This window comes from Camellia sinensis, chromosome 10 (assembly GCF_055761805.1).
Source record: "Camellia sinensis isolate YWXY chromosome 10, ASM5576180v1, whole genome shotgun sequence".
Lineage (NCBI taxonomy): Eukaryota > Viridiplantae > Streptophyta > Magnoliopsida > Ericales > Theaceae > Camellia > Camellia sinensis.
In genome coordinates, this window is record NC_138970.1 from 172743853 (window position 1) to 172763331 (window position 19479).

At 35.0% G+C, this 19479-nt stretch overlaps 1 protein-coding gene and 1 pseudogene across 1 annotated transcript; both read left to right on the forward strand.

Annotated features, from left to right (window-relative positions):
* LOC145800871 (protein DETOXIFICATION 31-like) overlaps positions 1-474 on the forward strand; it is a 47185-nt pseudogene extending 46711 nt beyond the window's left edge.
* A 6321-nt stretch (positions 475-6795) lies between these two features.
* Positions 6796-10256, forward strand: LOC145800872 (uncharacterized). The gene is made up of 4 exons (XM_082890624.1): positions 6796-7795; positions 7901-8600; positions 8856-9024; positions 9513-10256. Exons 1-4 carry the CDS (start codon positions 6796-6798, stop codon positions 10254-10256), a joined length of 2613 nt encoding a protein of 870 aa, XP_082746750.1.
* The last annotated feature ends 9223 nt before the right edge of the window (positions 10257-19479 follow it).

Consider the following 19479-nt stretch of genomic DNA (forward strand, 5'->3'; position numbering starts at 1 on the left):
AACAATTTCATGATTTTTTTTAAATTTAAAATTTTCTTTTTTTAGATTGGTTCAATTTGAATGTGTATATAAAAGTGTTGCTGATCGATGACTTATTTGAACAACTCCGAATGGGGAGTGCCCTAGAGACACTACGCGGGCAAGCATTCGGAGTCAGCTAACTAAACATGTTAGGGGTCTATATGCAGACACAGATCATGGGTCATCCTCAACACAACATCACTTGTATTGATGTTTCTTTATATTTTTGTAACACCAATTCTAAAACTCATAGGCGAAACAAATGAGCTATCAGAGGCAGCCGGGACTTTTGCGGTGTGGATGATTCCACAACTCTTTGCCAATGCCATAGTCTTTCCACTGTCAAATTTTTTGCAAGCACAGAGTAAGATTATGGCCATGGCGATGATAGCAGCGGCGGTGCTGGTTTTGCACATTTTTTTCAGCTAGCTTTTGATGCTGATTTACAAATAATCTCATGAACCAATCTTATTTAAGGAGACAAATAAACAAACAGAAGAAATAAAGAGTGATGTTCATTTGAAATATATCAATGTATAATCAATTTTATTTTAGACTCACTTATAACAAGATCTATAAGAGGTAGTAGCCTTACTCCTACTCTATTATGAAAAAGTAATAATAATTCTTATAATTCAAACATATACCACAACACTAAGGACCTATTAAGGATAGGAATTCTCGACCCAATACAAGAACATGACTCAAATCGTACACGAAGTTAGCGGATTAGGGTTGAGTATTTTTCGATACGAACACGTATATGACACGATCCGTGAACACATATAATAAGCAAGCCGTGTTCGTGTTGAACCCGCGAAATTTGAAAATGACACGTTTAATTCGTTATTTTGGTGCGCCACCCGTTAATATGAACATAACCCGCGACCCGAAAATGGCATGTTTATGACATGTGTAACTTTATATATATATATATATATATTATTTTCTTTTCTTCCAAACAATATTTTCTTTTGGGTGATTCTACTTACACCACTACTTTATCTCTTTACACTCTCCATATGAGTTTTTTTTTCTTCCAATTTTATCCATGTATGAAATTACTTTTAAGGACAAAACACTAAAACTAAAAATATTTGATTTTCTCCTTACACCCCTTGGTCTTCAATCCCTACTCCTCTTTTTCCTTTCTCAACTTTTTTTTCTCTTACACATCTCTTTTGAAAAAGTGAGAATCTCCTCTTTTTCCTTTCTCAACTTTTTTTTTCTCTTACACATCTCTTTTGAAAAAGTGAGAATCATAGTGTTTTGATCATCAAAGAAAGCAATGAATGAAGAAACGGTGGTGAAAAACCATCAAAAAAGTGAAACGATGAGTTTTTTTTATTTGTTTGGTAGGTTTTTGTTTCGATTTTCTAGGCTAGTCGACTTTTGTTCAGTATTTCGAAATCAAACAAAATAACATAGTCCAGCATCACAATATCGAACAAAAAATACAAGTCTGGTATCAAACTGCCGAATAAAAGATATATTTCCGATAATGTAAAGCTGAATTTTTTAAATTTGTTCGGCTACTCATTACCATGTATTTTCGATTTCATTTTTTTTTTTTTTTTTTGCTTGGAAGGATTATACTTATACTCATTGCAACAACGCAAGTACTGCATTATTAGTGGTCTCCAGTCATGAATTCATTACAGATGAGGTTTGTTAAGTTTTTTTATGAATACAATTTTTTCTTATTTTCAATTTGTATTGAGTTTTATTCATAATTTGACGTATAAATGTATTTATTATGTTTAGATTTTTAGTAGTCGTCAAGCATTAATTAAATGGGCTTCTGACGTTAGAAGGAAGATTGGATTTGTCATTGTTATAAAGACATCAGATACAGGAGGTAATGGCAGGAAACCAAGACTTACCCTTGCTTGCGAAAGAAGTGGTTACTATAAAGACAACAAGAAGATAAATGGGAAACGATTGAGGTTAATAGGTTCTAAAAAGTGTTGATGTCCATTTCTATTAAGGGAGAAAAAATTACCTACAAATAATGAGTGGATGTTGCATGTCATATGCGGAGTGCACAATCATCCGTCTGCTAAACATCTTGAAGGGCACTCATTTGCAAGCAGATTATCTAAGGAGGAAACATCCTTATTAGTTGACATGTCAAAGTGTATGGTGCAACCAAAAGAGATATTGGTTACATTGAAACAAAGGGATGCCTTTAATGCGACAATAATGAAGATAATCTATAACGCACATCATCGATATCGAGTAGTACAGAGGGTGGGAAGATCACAGATGCAACAACTATTGGGGCAGTTGTCGATTCAAAATTATGTTGAGTGGCATCAATGTGATGATAGAGAGATAGTGACTAACTTGTTCTAGGCACACTCAGTTAGTTTGGAGTTGTTACGTGCATTTCCACATGTGTTGATTATGGATTACACATACAAGACTAATAGGTATCGACTCCCTCTCTTAGAGATTGTTGGGGTAACATCAACGGTGTGAAAACCCATATTTAAATTATTCTTGAAAATAAATAAATAAGTAAATTAATTAATTAGTTTTAAATTAACCAAATCCTATCACTAACAAAGACCCTATTAAGAATGATAATTTTGAGAGTGTTCAATATTTGTCGTTTATAAATTAGTTTAATTAGGATTCAATATAATAATTATTCTTACTAAATACCTTAGATAAAAATCTTAGGGTATCAATTTTTAGAACCCCTACAAATACACAAAAAAAAAAAAAAAATACAAACAAACGAACCGTGGGCAAACAACCCACAGCTCCTACCAAACCCACCATCTTTTAGAATTTAGGATAGCCATAAAATTTAGGGAAAGCTTGTAAAATTTAGGGAAAAGCTTATAAAATTTAGGGAAAGCTTGCTCTTAGAAATTGGAGAAAGGGAATGGAATTTTTTGAAAAAAAAAAAAAAATGTGTGAGAGAGTGGGAGAGGGAGAGCTAACCTCGGAGGGAGTCTTTAAATTGCATCTAGTAGAGTTCATATTTCTGCACAGAGACTTCATATTTCTAGACTAAGCATAAACCATTACATCCAAATAGAGGGAATTCTGGTGGAAGAAGAGGAGGAGATTGAGGTTGCATATTTTCCTACCATTTCATTATTCCATTTCAACCCTACCACTAAGTAAGAAAACCCTCTCAACCCTCTCATTTTTTTATATAATTGAAATTTTTCAGATTATGTACATTTGATACATTGTCTAAAACTGTGTTGAATCTGCCAGCATGTTTGCCCGAATTTTTAGAGAATTTTATACTCAAAATTTCGATATTAATTCTTATACAAAGTTGTTGATAATTATGTCTAGTTCATTCAGGAATTTTTACAACAATTTTTGAGTTCTCTACGAATTTATACAAATTTTTAATTAAAACTGAAGCTGTGTTGAGAATAATCTGTTTGAATCTGCCAACCTGTTACCCGAATTTTTAGATAATTTTACACTCAAAATGTTGAGATGATTTCTTGTACAAAGTTATTGATAATGATATCTAGTTTGTTCAGAAAGTTTTGGAAACAATTTTTGAGCTCTCTACGAATTTATACAAATTTTTAATCTGAAACTGTGTTGAGAATAATCTGTTTGAATCTTCCAGCATGTTTACCCGAATTTTTAGATAATTTTACACTCAAAATTTCGAGATAATTTCTCTATAAAGTTATTGATAATGATATCTAGTTTGTCCAGAAATTTTTGGAAACAATTTTTGAGCTCTCTACGAATTTATACAAATTTTTAATCTGAAACTGTGTTGAGAATAATCTGTTTGAATCTGCCAGCATGTTTACCCGAATTTTTAGATAATTTTATACTCAAAATTTCGAGATGATTCCTTCTACAAAGTTGTTTATAATGATGTCTAGTTTATCCAGAAATTTTTGGAAACATTTTTTCAGCTTTCTACGAATTTATACAAATTTTTAACTAAATCTGAAACTGTGTGACAGATTTTACCTTGTATTTGAAAATTTATTTAAAATTCTACACTAAGCCAAATCTGGTAATTTCTAACTAAAAGATGAAATTTGAGAAGTCTAGTTTCATGATAAATTTTTAGATTATGGGTTTGATCTATAAATTTAAGCATGGAATTAATATAAGGAAATGTGACAAATCTGTGTCATAAACATCTTTGGAATTTTTAAGAATTATTTATAATTTATTTTTGGAAAATGCTTTCTGAAAAATGACAATAACATGTTTATGGATTATTCTGTAGATTGATATGAATTTTAGAGTTGTATAAGTAATGTATTTAAAATTTTACTTGCAAGACATATATTCTGAAAATTTTTCTGGACAGGATAAAATCACCACTTTCATATTATACTAGTCTAATTTAGTAAATCAAAAATTTGTGCAGGTGTGCATTTATGGTTTATTTCTTGTATTTAAGTTATTATGTTAATACCATGGTTTTAAGTAATTGTTTACTAAATTTTGTACATTGAACTATTATTGGGTGACATGCATAATATTTTATGTTGGGAGTTTTTCTTTAGTTGGTATAACGTTATTGGTGATTGAGATTTGAATAATTTGTGTTTAGTATATAAATTAACCAAAAGGATTAACGGTATATAATGAGTTACTGATGAAGGGTTAATACCGGGTATTCAGGGTGAGCCCTGGTTTTGAGAATTCTCACATAAATTATGTTGCGAAACTCTAAGATGGCACCGGACTTATTTGAACCCTTTTCAGTATTCGGTTTTGGAATAAGGGTGGATGTGCAGGTGGCACACAAGGAGGTTACTTACCCCTGGCAGACCGTTTCCTTGGGGCAGACCACGGATGCCACTACTTGGGTATATAACTCCGGACGTGGGCATCCCTGGTAGTTACGGTTGGTAACACTTAAATATTTGACCAAGGGAGGGTTTCAAATTAACCGTTGCCATGCTTAGTGGTTGGTAAGTTAAATCTCTTTGGTGAGATTTTGAGTGTCACCTAATTTATTAAAATTACTGAAATTATTCTAAGGGTTGTAATTTATGTGTACAATTATATTGTTATCTCATGTTTAGAATCTTATTATCTTTCTCTTAAAAGGAATGGTAGGTTGGTTACGTTTTCTTACTGTGTTGCAAAACTCATGGCATATATTTTGTTGCCCTGGCGTTTCATGCCAGATTATGTCGAAGAAGGGACTGGGGCTGAAACTGGAGCTGCTGCCAATATCGAACCTTCGCTAACTTAGAGTCAAGATTTTATCAGAATAAAATCCTGTTATCCCTTGTATTAGGATTAAACTATGTTGTGACGTTGTGTGTGAATTTGTAGTTTATTTTGTCGTTGGACTTTGGCTTTGTAAGAACTTAAAAGTTCCTAACTAGTAGTTAAAATTTTATCTAGTAAGTTATTGTTATTTAAATCTTATGACGCTTCAAAAAAAAAATAAAAATTGGGGCGTCACAGTTTGGTATCAGAGCCTAGGTTTGAACCTTTGGGCCATGGGTAGAAGTTTGTTTTAAAAAAAAAAAAAACCTTACGTTAATTTGTATTTTGCGGTGACTTGACTAAGTTAGAACCTTTTTATTTGTAGGATGTCAGGGTCATCAGACATTAACTCTAACGAGGAAAATTCGGTGGAAAACTATGACATAGAATCTGACCCAAGTGAAGAAGTGGAGATGCCTATAGAAGACTATGAATCCATAGAATCTGACCCAAGTGAAGAAGTGGAGATGCCTATAGAAGACTATGAATTTGAGCTTGAGCTTGACCCTGAACCTGATCCTAAACTTGAGCCTGAGTCTGAGTCTGATGAAGTTGAAGAAGTTGTACCAATAAACAACCCCCCGGAGGTTATTGTGATTGAGTCAGACACTGAAAATGAGCCTATGGAAGGCAATACCGAGGAGAACACTGGAGATATAGGAGCCACGTTTGAGGGTTGGGATGTGCAAAACGGGTTGCAGATTGGCTCTTTTGTATATGTCAGACTTTATCCCCTAGGAGGTTGTGCTTGGAAAGCTGAGAGTTGGGTGGGTACCTATATCGGACCTATCCAGATTCTAGGACAAAAGACTCCCTGGGTATATTAATTAGGCCCTTTCCCGGATGGTTTCACTGATAGGGTGGGCGACCTTTTTGACTTTTGGAGCCTTCAGTGTATCATGCCCGACCCAAGCAGAATTGTGAGGAGAGATGGGTCAATGAACTTCAGGGACTGGAGGACTTATTAGGAGGAGCCAGTGCTGCTACTAGGGCATCGTGTGTGCGAAACTGCTATCTTCGTAAGGGTGCTGTGGCGATTCATGGGACTTTTCCAAGCCACATGGGAGCCAGAAGCCCTGGTGTGGAGAGACTTTCCTTGGCTATTTTAAGGGGTCTTAACGGAATTATAAACTAGGCTAACCGATTGTTTTGTATGCTCACATGTAAAATTGCCTAGTTTAGAATTGTGAGTGTAGGAGTTAACTCGGATTGTAGGGGCTATCTTTTGCTCGTAGTATGTTATTTAATCTTTTCTATGTTTTACTTGTATTTTGCTAATTGTAGCTTATCTAGCCTAATTAATGAAGTTTTTTTTTTTTTTAACTATCCTTGCACGTAAATATAATAATAATAATAATGATAATAAATAAATGAATAAATCACAAGAAAATCCCATCATGCAGAATGGCTGGACGAACAAGAAATAATAACAACGGTAATGGTGATGGAGTGCCTGATGGCGATGTTGCTCGAATTATACGCGCGATTGCTGATAGGGTAGGCAATATACCACCCTGAAACCAAGATCAAAACAAATCGGAGATGATAGCAAAATTTGAAAAGCTACGTCCCCACAAATTCCTTGGTGGACCAAACCCCCATGAAGCTGAAGCTTGGTTAAGACAAATTAAGAAGTTTCTAGATACTTCCGACATCCGAAATGAACAAGATAGAGTGACCATGGCGGCATTTCAAATGGAAGGGGAAGCAGATCATTGGTGGAAAATGATCAAAAGTACTCGACAAGTAGAGACATTAACTTGGAGACAGTTCGAAGACCTGTTCATGGAAAAGTATTTTCCTAACTCGCTAAAACAAGAAATGATTCAAGAGTTCCTCCAACTGAAACAAGGAAAAATGTCAGTCGCTCAATATGCGAACCATTTTGAAGCTCTTTCACGGTACGCTTCAGCCATAGTAGCAAATGAAGAAGATAAGGTTAGGCGATTCGAATGGGGCTTGGACACAGACATTAGAGGAAGATTGATCGCAGTGCAACTCTCCACCTACGCCCAGATGGTGGATCGAGCTTTAATTGTGGAACGAGAGTTAGCAGATTCCGAACGCATTCGAAATCAGCGATCAAGGAACAACAACCAACCACGCGGAGGAGGCCCAGTCCGCAACACCAGAAACCATCCTACGCCAACACCTTATGCCGGAGGGATGCAGCAGCAACAAAGGCAGAATCGAGGAAACCAGCAAGGAGGAAACTTTGTAAGTGAGTGGAAAGGAAGATGTTTCGGATGTGGTCAACAGGGGCATCGTCGAAGTGAGTGTCCTCAAGGTGGGAAGTATTTTATGGATCAGCAAGGGGCACAACCATACAACAAATGCCAACCAGGGCAAGGTTCTAAGCCTACTCAACATGCCCAGACCAACAAGGGGCAGCCTCAAGCCTCTAAGAATGCAGGCCGACCAAGAACACAACCACAAGGAGCTGGAAATGGAAAGGGACCGGGAGAGACTAACCAACAGGCAGTAGGAAGAATGTATGCTCTCCAAGAAGAAGAAGATCTTGATAACCCATCAGTAATTCAAGGTATGTTAATCCTTATGAATTCTTGAGTTAAAGTATTGTTTGATTCTGGGGCTTCGCATTCTTTTATATCCACTGCATGTATGACAAGTTTGGGTTTAAAGTCAGAGGCGCTAGAGATAGCTATAAGTGTCGCTTCACCCTTAGGAGGTCAAACTCGAGTAAATCTAGTATGTAAATCTTGTGAGCTAGAAATCTCCGGTTCATTTCTGATCTGTGATCTAAGAGTTATGGATATGTCTGATTTTGACATCATCCTAGGAATGGATTGGTTGTCAGTTCATCGAGCCATTATTGATTGTTACTGTAAGACAGTGACAGTATCCCCCCTTAACGGCACGAAAGTTCAATTTAAAGGAGATAAACAAGATTCTCTAACTCCAACGTGTCGCAAGTCGCGATGGCATGATCAACTAAACGGATGGTTGGCAAGCCTAATTTTGGAAGACGAAAATCGAGAGGATCTAGGATTACCCCATGTGGTGTGTGAGTACGCTGACGTTTTCCCTGACAAATTACCAGGATTACCTCCAAAACGAGATGTAGATTTCACGATTGAGCTTCAACCCGGGACTTCACCGATTTCAATAGCACCACATCGTATGGCGCTAGCTGAACTTCGAGAATTGAAGGAGCAGTTGCAAGAACTGTTGAGTAAGAAGTTCATCAGACCAAGCATGTCCCCTTGGGGAGCGCCAGCATTATTCGCGAAGAAAAAGGATGGAACCTTAAGATTGTGCATCGATTATCGACAACTAAATCGAGCCACCATTAAAAATCGATATCCCTTACCCAGAATTGATGACTTGTTCGATCAATTAAGAGGTTCAAAATGTTTTTCCAAAATTGACCTTAAGTCGAGATACCATCAACTTCATGTCAGAGGAAAAGATATACCCAAAACTGCATTTTGAACCCGTTATGGCCACTATGAGTTTGTGGTAATGCCATTTGGTTTGACAAATGCTCCTGGGGTATTCATGAGTTTAATGAACAAAATTTTTACCCCCTATTTAGACCAATTTGTGGTAGTATTCATTCATGATATTTTGATATACTCAAGATCGGAGGAAGACCACGAGCAACATCTGAGAACCGTTTTGCAAATTCTAAGAGAAAACCAATTGTATGCTAAAGCTAGCAAATGTGAATTTTGGTTGAAGGAAGTAAAGTTCTTAGGTCATGTTGTGTCTGAATCAAGGATATCAGTGGATCCTGCTAAAGTAGAAGCAGTAATGGGGTGGAAACAACCTAAGAATACGTTTGAGATTCGTAGTTTCTTGGGATTAGCAGGTTATTATAGGAGATTCATTCAGGATTTCTCCAAATTAGCCAAGCCGATGACACGCCTAACGCAAAAAGGAGTAAAGTTTGAATGGAACGAAGCGTGTGAACAGTCATTTCAAGAACTCAAGAAGAGACTGACAAGCGCTCCTATATTAGTCATACCCGAACGTGACGTTGGGTACACTGTTTATTGTGATGCCTCTAAGGAAGGGTTAGGTAGTGTGTTAATGCAAAACGGGATGGTAGTAGCTTACGGATCAAGACAATTGAAGAATCATGAGAAAATTATCCTACTCACGATCTGGAGTTGGCGGCTGTGGTCTATGCACTTAAGACTTGGAGACATTACCTTTATGGCGAAAAATTTGAGATATTTACCGATCATAAAAGCTTGAAGTACTTGTTCACCCAAAGAGATTTGAACATGAGACAGAGACACTGGATGGAGTACCTTGAAGATTACCAATTCACCATATCTTATCATCCCGGGAAGGCTAATGTTGCAGCAGATACACTAAGTCGAAAGACAAGAGAGATTGTAGCCAGCATATTAATTAAAGAATGGGAAATGGTAAGCACTATGAATGAGTTTAAGTTACAACCAGAGACTCAGAATGGGAAGGGTAGGTTGTTTACAATAGTTACAACACCCCAACTTCTTACCAAAGTGTTGGAAGCCCAAAGATTTGATCAGGAGACCGACTTCATCAAGGCCCGATTAGTGACCGAGGAATCTTCACCGGATTGGACACTCCATCAAGATGGTAGTTTAAGATATTTAGGTAGAATTTTTGTGCCAAACATTGAACAATTAAGAGACAAAGTACTTAAAGAATTTCACCATTCAGTTTTTGCGATTCATCCGGGAGGAAACAAGATGTACCAGGATCTTAAGCGACAGTATTGGTGGAGTGGAATGAAGAAGGACGTTGCTCAATTCGTATCTAAGTGCTTGACGTGTCAGCAAGTGAAGACAGAACATCAAAAGCCGACAGGGAAACTCCAACCTTTACCAATACCTAAGTGGAAATGGGAACACATAACAATGGATTTTGTAACAGGATTACCCCGGTCGCCACAAGGCCATGATGCCATTTGGGTGGTGGTTGATCGATTAACTAAGACGGCACATTTCCTACCAATAGGACCAGCAGGCACACTCGAATCTTTAAGCTGATTATTTATTAGAGAAATCATTAGATTGCATGGAGTACCAGTCTCAATAGTGTCAGATCGTGATTCTCATTTTACGTCACAGTTCTGGCAAAGTCTGCAAAGGGCCTTGGGTACAGAGTTGTGTTTTAGTACAGCTTTTCACCCTCAAACTGACAGTCAATCAGAAAGAACAATTCAGACTTTAGAAGACATGCTTCGAGCTTGTGTGATGGACTTTAAAGGTAATTAGGAGAAACACTTACCACTAGTCGAATTCTCTTACAATAACAGTTTTCAAGCAAGTATTGGTATGGCACCGTATGAAGCTTTGTACGGATGGCCTTGCCGATCACCAATATGTTGGACAGAAGTCGGAGAGGCACCTCTTTTAGGGCCAGAATTAGTTCAAGAAACTACCGAGAAGGTGAAACTAATTAGGCAGAGGCTCGAGACTGCTCAGAGTAGGCAGAAAAGCTATACAAATAAAAGGAGAAGACCTTTAGCATTTAAAGTTGGAGATCATGTGTTTTTGAAAATACAGCCTCGTCGAGGAGTTGTTCGTTTCGGAAAGAAGGGAAAGTTGTCACCTCGCTTCATTGGACCTTTCGAAATTTTGGACAAAATAGGAGATGTGGCGTACCGTTTGGCTCTACCGCCTCAACTGGCTGGAGTACATAATGTTTTCTACGTCTCTATGCTACAGAAATACGAGCCACACCCTTCTCACATCATCAATTGGGAGGAGATTAATCTTGATGAGGACGTGACAATTGAAGAAAAGCCTGTCAAGATTTTAGATCGTCGCGAGAAGAAATTACGAGGTAAAACTATACCATTGGTTCGAGTTCTCTAGAGACATCATGGGACGGAAGAGTCAACGTGGGAGCAAGAAGATATGATACGTGTCAATTATCCTCAACTTTTCGAGTCTAAAGGTACGAATTAATTTCGAGGACGAAATTCTTTTTAGGAGGGTAGATTGTGAAAACCCATATTTAAATTATTCTTGAAAGAAAATAAATAAGTAAATTAATTAATTAGTTTTAAATTAACCAAATCCTATCACTGACAAAGACCCTATTAAGAATCATAATTTTGTGAGTGTTCAATATTTGTTGTTTATAAATTAGTTTAATTAGGATTCAATATAATAATTATTCTTACTAAATACCTTAGATAAAAATCTTAGGGTATCAATTTTTAGAACTCCTACAAATACACACAAAAAAAAAAAAATACAAACAAACGAACCGTGGGCAAACAACCTACAGCTCCTACCAAACCCACCATCTTTTAGAATTTAGGATAGCCATAAGATTTAGGGAAAGCTTGTAAAATTTAGAGAAAAGCTTATAAAATTTAGGGAAAGCTTGCTCTTAGAAATTGGAGAAAGGGAATGGAATTTTTTGAAAAAAAAAAAAAATGTGTGAGAGAGTGGGAGAGAGAGAGCTAACCTCGGAGGGAGTCTTTAAATTGCATCTAGTAGAGTTCATATTTCTACACAGAGACTTCATATTTCTAGACTAAGCATAAACCATTACATCCAAATAGAGGGAATTCTGGTGGAAGAAGAGGAGGAGATTGAGGTTGCATATTTTCCTACCATTTCATTATTCCATTTCAACCCTACCACTAAGTAAGAAAACCCTCTCAACCCTCTCATTTTTTTATATAATTGAAATTTTTCAGATTATGTACATTTGATACATTGTCTAAAACTGTGTTGAATCTGCCAGCATGTTTGCCCGAATTTTTAGACAATTTTATACAAAAAAATTTCGATATTAATTCTTCTACAAAGTTGTTGATAATTATGTCTAGTTCATCTAGGAATTTTTGCAACAATTTTTGAGCTCTCTACGAATTTATACAAATTTTTAATTAAAACTGAAGCTGTGTTGAGAATAATCTGTTTGAATCTGCCAACCTGTTACCCGAATTTTTAGATAATTTTACACTCAAACTTTCGAGATGATTTCTTCTACAAAGTTATTGATAATGATATCTAGTTTGTCCATAAATTTTTGGAAACAATTTTTGAGCTCTCTACGAATTTATACAAATTTTTAATCTGAAACTGTGTTGAGAATAATCTGTTTGAATCTGCCAGCATGTTTACCCGAATTTTTAGATAATTTTACACTCAAAATTTCGAGATGATTTTTTTACAAAGTTATTGATAATGATATCTAGTTTGTCCAGAAATTTTTGGAAACAATTTTTGAGCTCTCTACGAATTTATACAAATTTTTAATCTGAAACTGTGTTGAGAATAATCTGTTTGAATCTGCCAGCATGTTTACCCGAATTTTTAGATAATTTTATACTCAAAATTTCGAGATGATTCCTTCTACAAAGTTGTTTATAATGATGTCTAGTTTATCCAGAAATTTTTGGAAACAATTTTTCAGCTTTCTACGAATTTATACAAATTTTTAACTAAATCTGAAACTGTGTGACAGATTTTACCTTGTATTTGAAAATTTATTTAAAATTCTACACTAAGCCAAATCTGGTAATTTCTAACTAAAAGATGAAATTTGAGAAGTCTAGTTTCATGATAAATTTTTAGATTATGGGTTTGATCTATAAATTTAAGCATGGAATTAATATAAGGAAATGTGACAAATCTGTGTCATAAACACCCTTAGAATTTTTATGAATTATTTATAATTTATTTTTGGAAAATGCTTTTTGAAAAATGACCATAACATGTTTATGGATTATTCTGTAGATTGATATGAATTTTAGAGTTGTATAAGTAATGTATTTAAAATTTTACTTGCAAGACATATATTCTGAAAAAAATTTCTGGACAGGATAAAATCACCACTTTCATATTATACTAGTCTAATTTAGTAAATCAAAAATTTGTGCAGGTGTGCATTTATGGTTTATTTCTTGTATTTAAGTTATTATGTTCATACCATGGTTTTAAGTAATTATTTACTAAGTTTTGTACATTGAACTATTATTGGGTGACATGCATAATATTTTATGTTGGGAGTTTTTCTTTAGTTGGTATAACGTTATTAGTGATTGAGATTTGAATAATTTGTGTTTAGTATATAAATTAACCAAAAGGATTAACGTTATATAATGAGTTACTGATGAAGGGTTAATACCGGGTATTCAGGGTGAGCCCTGATTTTGAGAATTCTCACGTAAATTATGTTGCGAAACTCTAAGATGGCACGGGACTTATTTGAACCCTTTTCGGTATTCGGTTTTGGAATAAAGGTGGATGTGCAGGTGGCACACAGGGAGGTTACTTACCCCTGGCAAACCGTTTCCTTGGGGCAGACCACGGATGCCACTACTTGGGTATATAACTCCGGACGTGGGCATCTCTGGTAGTTACGGTTGGTAACACTTAAGTATTTGACCAAGGGAGGGTTTCAAATTAACCGTTGCCATGCTTAGTGGTTGGTAAGTTAAATCTCTTTGGTGAGATTTCGAGTGTCACCTAATTTATTAAAATTACTGAAATTATTCTAAGGGTTGTAATTTATGTGTACAATTATATTGTTATCTCATGTTTAGAATCTTATTATCTTTCTCTTAAAAGGAGTGGTAGGTCGGTTACGTTTTCTTACTGTGTTGCAAAACTCATAGCATATATTTTGTTGCCCTGGCGTTTCATGCCAGATTATGTCGAAGAAGGGACTAGGGCTGAAACTGGAGCTGCTGCCAATATCGAACCTTGGCTGACTTAGAGTCAAGATTTTATCAGAATAAAATCCTGTTATCCCTTGTATTAGGATTAAACTATGTTGTGACGTTGTGTGTGAACTTGTAGTTTATTTTGTCGTTGGACTTTGGCTTTGTAAGAACTTAAAAGTTCCTAACTAGTAGTTAAAATTTTATCTAGTAAGTTATTGTTATTTAAATCTTATGACGCTTCAAAAAAAAAAAAAAAAAAAAAAATTGGGGCGTCACAAACGGACTTGACATTTTCAGTTGCTTTGCTTATCTTGGTCATGAACGGGAGGACAACTATACATGGGCTTTAGGCGTATTGCGTACTATTATGGAGAATACTGTTTTTCCAAAAGTCATTATTACAGATAGAGAGTTGGCTTTGATGAAAGGCATATCAAAAGTTCTACCTATGGCCACTAATCTTTTATGTAGATGGCATATTAGCAAGAATGTTCTGATAAAGTGCAAGAAGGTTTTTGAGACGAAAGATAAATGGGATAAGTTCATGCATAGTTGGAGTGCTTTGGTATTGGTTAGAACAGAAACAGAATTCAATGAACAATCTCAAGACCGAATTTAGTACATATCCTAAAGCTATTAAGTATGTTACTACCAATTGGTTAGAGCCATACAAGGAAAAATTTGTTACAGCTTAAACAAACAAGAGTATGCATTTCAATCACTTTACAGATTCTATTACGTATCAAACGGATAGAATACTCATTCATAGTACAAATTCATAGGGTCAGAAATTTACCACGTAGGTAACATTTAAAAAATAATGCATACACAAAAATATCTTTACTAAGATATTACTCACTGTGTTCCAGTGCTTGATTCGTCCTTGCTCTTGATCCTTCATAATTCATAACACATTGGGTCATAATATAATTCATTTTGTTCTTTAATTTGCTTAATGTTCTTAGGCTTTTTTCATACTCTTTAATTCATTTAGCGTACTCAATGCATGCCTAAGAGTGCTTAGAAATGAAAGAGAACGAAAAACAAAACATAAAGCGTCTTTTCAAAATTTCTAAAACAGGGTTCTCCACTCGAGTGCAGCTTTGGTCGCTCAAGCCGACCCCTTTGGTCTATAAAAGTATTGGTTGCATGTAATTCACGCTTGTGCGAGATTCTCAACGCTCGAGCGAGGAGTCTTTGTAAAACAGGGTTCGCTTGAGTGTAAAGTCTGCCACTCGAGCCACAGTGCAATTTCTACAAAACTTCTGGGAGCTAAATTTTCACACTCGAGCGAGATTTTTCTCGCTCAAGCAGACTGGTCGAAATCTGAGATTTCCATAATTCCGTTTGAAGTTCATATACACTCCCAAAGGTCCAGAGCTTGCATATTTTGTATCAAATTATGGGGGGGAAAAAAAAAGCAATGTCTGGCATGAAAACATGGATAATTCGAAATCAATTGACCAAAAACCATGATTCATATTTCAAATCATCACAAATTCTTCTTGAAATCTCAAAACTCATGCAATTAAGCCTCTAATTTTCATGAATCATGTACATGTGAAATATTTACTCCAATTCCACTTCAAATGCAACAAATGATGCTCAAGGTCATAAAGCTCAACAAAACTACACATGCATGAGTAATTTGACACTCAATTCTACATATTTAACATGCCTCATGCCAATTTATACAAGTTCATGAAAATTCTTACATGCATGGATATATATTGCCTTCAATTTCATCATACACCATTCAAATCCTGTTTTTGATTACCAATTCTCTTGAGTTCACATAATTGTAAGCTTAAACTCATGAATTAGAGGTTAGTTGCTCACCTAGAGGCTCCAATCCTCCCAAATATAGTTAAATCTTAAGCTAATTTACTTAGTTCTCCAATTCCCTTGTAAAATCTTCAATGTTGGCCTCTTTCTCTCTCGAAATTCAGCTCACTCTCTCTCTCTAGAGTGCTATTTCAGATTTTTGAGCTCTTAAGAAATGAGTATGAGTGTAATTAGGCCTTTATATATGCTTGCCTTAATCAAATTTGATTAAGGCTAAGTAATTGATTATTTTGATCCAAAGCAATTTCTAATTAAATTTCACCGTAGGCTCTAAAAATCATGCTAATCGTAAAAATACAGGCAATTTCAGTTTTTGTCGCCTCTACGGCCTTCAATTTAATTTTTATAGCAGAAAATCAAACAGACTTTCTTACGGTGAACAGATACAAAATGACAAACACATAATTAGCACTCAAAATCACATCAAGTTCATAATTAAGATCAATTAACACAACACAAAGTTGGGTTGTCACATTAATATACCTCAGGTTCTTCATGTGGCCAATATTGGAGATTCGGGATTTATTGTAATAAGAAATGGTGTTGTTTATAAAAAGTCTACACCAAGGTCTTTTGAGTTCAACTGACTATGGTCTTCCACATGCATGTAAGACAACATATTTTATACCAGTACATGCATCAAATTATATGTCTCAATGTTCATTCAAAACTTGTGTAGCTCAAGTAACATCCAAAGGCAAGGTATCCCAAGAAGATTAGATTGTGAGTTTTAAGATACAATAAAGTAGGCATTTAAAAATTAAAAATAAACAGGAAAAACTAGAAACTTGAAATAACAATGTAGGCCCATTAAACAATATGCCTTCCTTGTCTTGTGCACTTATACAAATGTTGTAGGTGTAAATTTTACGTAGGTTTGTTCATATTTTTAGAAAACAACTATTAATGGATAATATGACATTTAGTTTCTAAATCAAGAGACCCATAAATCATATGACATTTAGTTTCTAAAAAATAAATCATATGGAATTTAATCATAACTTTTACATAAAATCTCTTGTACTATGCAAAATATTCACAACCATGATTTTTCTTAGCCATGATTTACAATGAATTACACTAAAATGGCAAGTTGTAGCTTCTACGCGTGAAGTAAGCAGTGGAATGCAATCTTGAAGTGTATAATCATCAAGGCCCCATTCAATACTACTATGATCTAAAAGTTAAAATCAATGAAATATATTTTATTTAAAAAAACAAAAATAGTTTAAGCTTATTAAAAAGTGCATAGAAACTGTGCTTGAAATGGGCTTTTCTAAATGCGTGTTGAGGATGGAAGCAATTTTGGCAAGCTTTCAACTATTAGAGTGGCACCATTAATAATACTAATGCTCTTAGATTTCTCATTTTTGTTCTTCGTTTCTTTGAATCTAGTGCATGAGATTTGCAAATAACAGTTCATTTTTTTTATAAAAAAAAAATTATAACACTTTGCTTTTTGGTAACAATTTGAAATCTTGGAATTAGAGTAATCCAATGTAAGGATTGATTGAAACGCAAGATTTGGCTTTAATGGGCCTGATCCAAATCTTATCCCTAATTCAATACCAAATCTTTAAACCAAGTAATGCCCTAAAGTGTAAGCTTCCAGCCTGATTTTGAATTTTAGTGAAAACTATGTAACTTAAGCAATTGCCTTCAATTAGCATGAATAATTATAACAATGTCCTAGCTATCTGCAGCTTTTATTCAATTAAAAAACAAGCAATTTGTATATTGTAGTTGCATATGCATATTTGTGGCAGTGATGGTTGGCCTAATGGTGGATTAGCAATATTAGGAGCAACTAACCCACAAATTTAATTTTTTCTGCAACTATTGACAACCTTCTATGGCAGCTTTTTACCCATAGAACGCTAACCCTTTCCACTTAACTATCACTCTCAAAAAAATAAAAAACAAAGACAATGGACAAAACAGAGGATCAAAAATCTGATAAAACAGATGACCAAAATCTAAACTTCAACATTTAAAACTACCACCAAAAATCACAAACCCAATTAAATTCCAAGATCAAAACCACCAAAGTTATGTTGGGAATGTGCTATTCTTTGTCTATTCACAAAAAATGATGAAATAGATGATATAGATATATATATATATATATACATATTTATGTCTATCAATATAGAGAGCGAAAGAAGAGTTTTTCCACTTACTTTTGGTGAATGAGAAGAATGAGTTCAATCATCCACGCTGTTCGAACACCTCCACACCGTCCGAACCCCTCTACGCCGGTGTTGTCCACTCTTCTTCCCTGTGTCGTTCTCTTTTCCTTCTTTTCCTTCCAAAAATATGGGTGTAAAGAGATAAGTTTTGAAGATTTTTTTACCTTAGGGTTTGTTTTGGTAATATATTGGGTGTAATGAGAATCTAATAATTTTTTAGTGGTGTAATGAGATGGAGGGTGTAAAGTGGTAAAAGAGTAGTGTAAGTAGAATCACCCTTTTCTTTTTTTGTTCTCTTCATTTTTTTCCTTTCAAAATGTATTTTTCATGTTTGCATCTCTCTCTCTCTCAAATAGGTTTTTTGTTGAGTCAATCGAGTCGTGTCATGGTAAATAAATAGATTTAGAAATTAATCGTGTCAATCGTGTCACTCACTGGTTGACATGATTATTGACAGATCATGTTAGTATTTACATATATGACACGTTTATTAAACAGGTCATGTTTATATTCATGTTTTCGAAACGCAAACCCGATATGACATGACCTAAAAACAACACAACACGATGCCTACCCCTAAAACCCATATTATGTTTATAGTGTTGTGTATATATATGTATTTATAAAATCTTCAACAACGAAACAAATTCATTTGGTGTCCATTTTTATTTTTAAAAGCTTGTAAACAATATATAAAATTTATTAAATTCTTGAAACCACAAAAAATTAATTTAACTTATTTAAAATAAATAAATTCATTCATTTCTTCTTCTTCAACCTTTTCCATTTACCACATCAACGGCCAGCACATTTGGCCAACCTCCCAACCACCGTCGCCGCCAATCTCTATAGATAACAACCTTCCATTTGTAGTAATCACTTTTTGGCCAGCACCTTTTACTAAAAATCACCTCCAACCACCACTACCATTTTTGATAATCAACAATCACTATTTCTGACTGCCGGCAATCACCTATGACCACCACCTCTTGCAGTGCAATAGGCAACTGCATCTGACTACTGCCAACCATTTCTCGCCACTCGCAACCACCTCTTACAAGAAACAACCTTCGACGGCTGACAACCACTTCCAATCACTACTTCTAGCTACTGGCAACTAACTCTAGCTATCATCTCCCGCAACAAGTTTTTAAAATATATATATGTACCAAATTTTATTTTATTTTTTTTTAACTAAAATAAACACGTTAGCAAGTGGCACCACAATGGCACCACAACATATAGCACTTGAAATTTTGCTTGGTTACAACCACTACACTATTGATACAAGAATGTAACACATTTTGATTTGGCCAGCCTACTATGATATGAGTAGAAATTACCTCTAGTTTCTTTGTTTCTTTCAATTGATAGAAAATAATTCAGTAGACTGGGCATTTCCTCCGGTATTTAATTTGGACATTTTAAAAAAAAAATCTAATACAACACACACACACACACACACACACACACACACACACACAAACTAAAACAAGTATAACCCATACATGAGGAGAGGAGTCTTTATTTATTGCTAATTGTTGAGTT

What these genes read in the sequence shown, in the direction of transcription:
- LOC145800872 (XM_082890624.1), top strand. Translation starts at nt 6,796, where the DNA reads ATGATAGCAAAATTTGAAAAGCTACGTCCCCACAAATTCCTTGGTGGA. An exon ending in TTACCCAGAATTGATGACTT is followed by an intron (nt 8,601 to 8,855) that starts GTTCGATCAATT and finishes GATATACTCAAG; the next exon opens with ATCGGAGGAAGACCACGAGC. An exon ending in ATCCTGCTAAAGTAGAAGCA is followed by an intron (nt 9,025 to 9,512) that starts GTAATGGGGTGG and finishes AACATGAGACAG; the next exon opens with AGACACTGGATGGAGTACCT.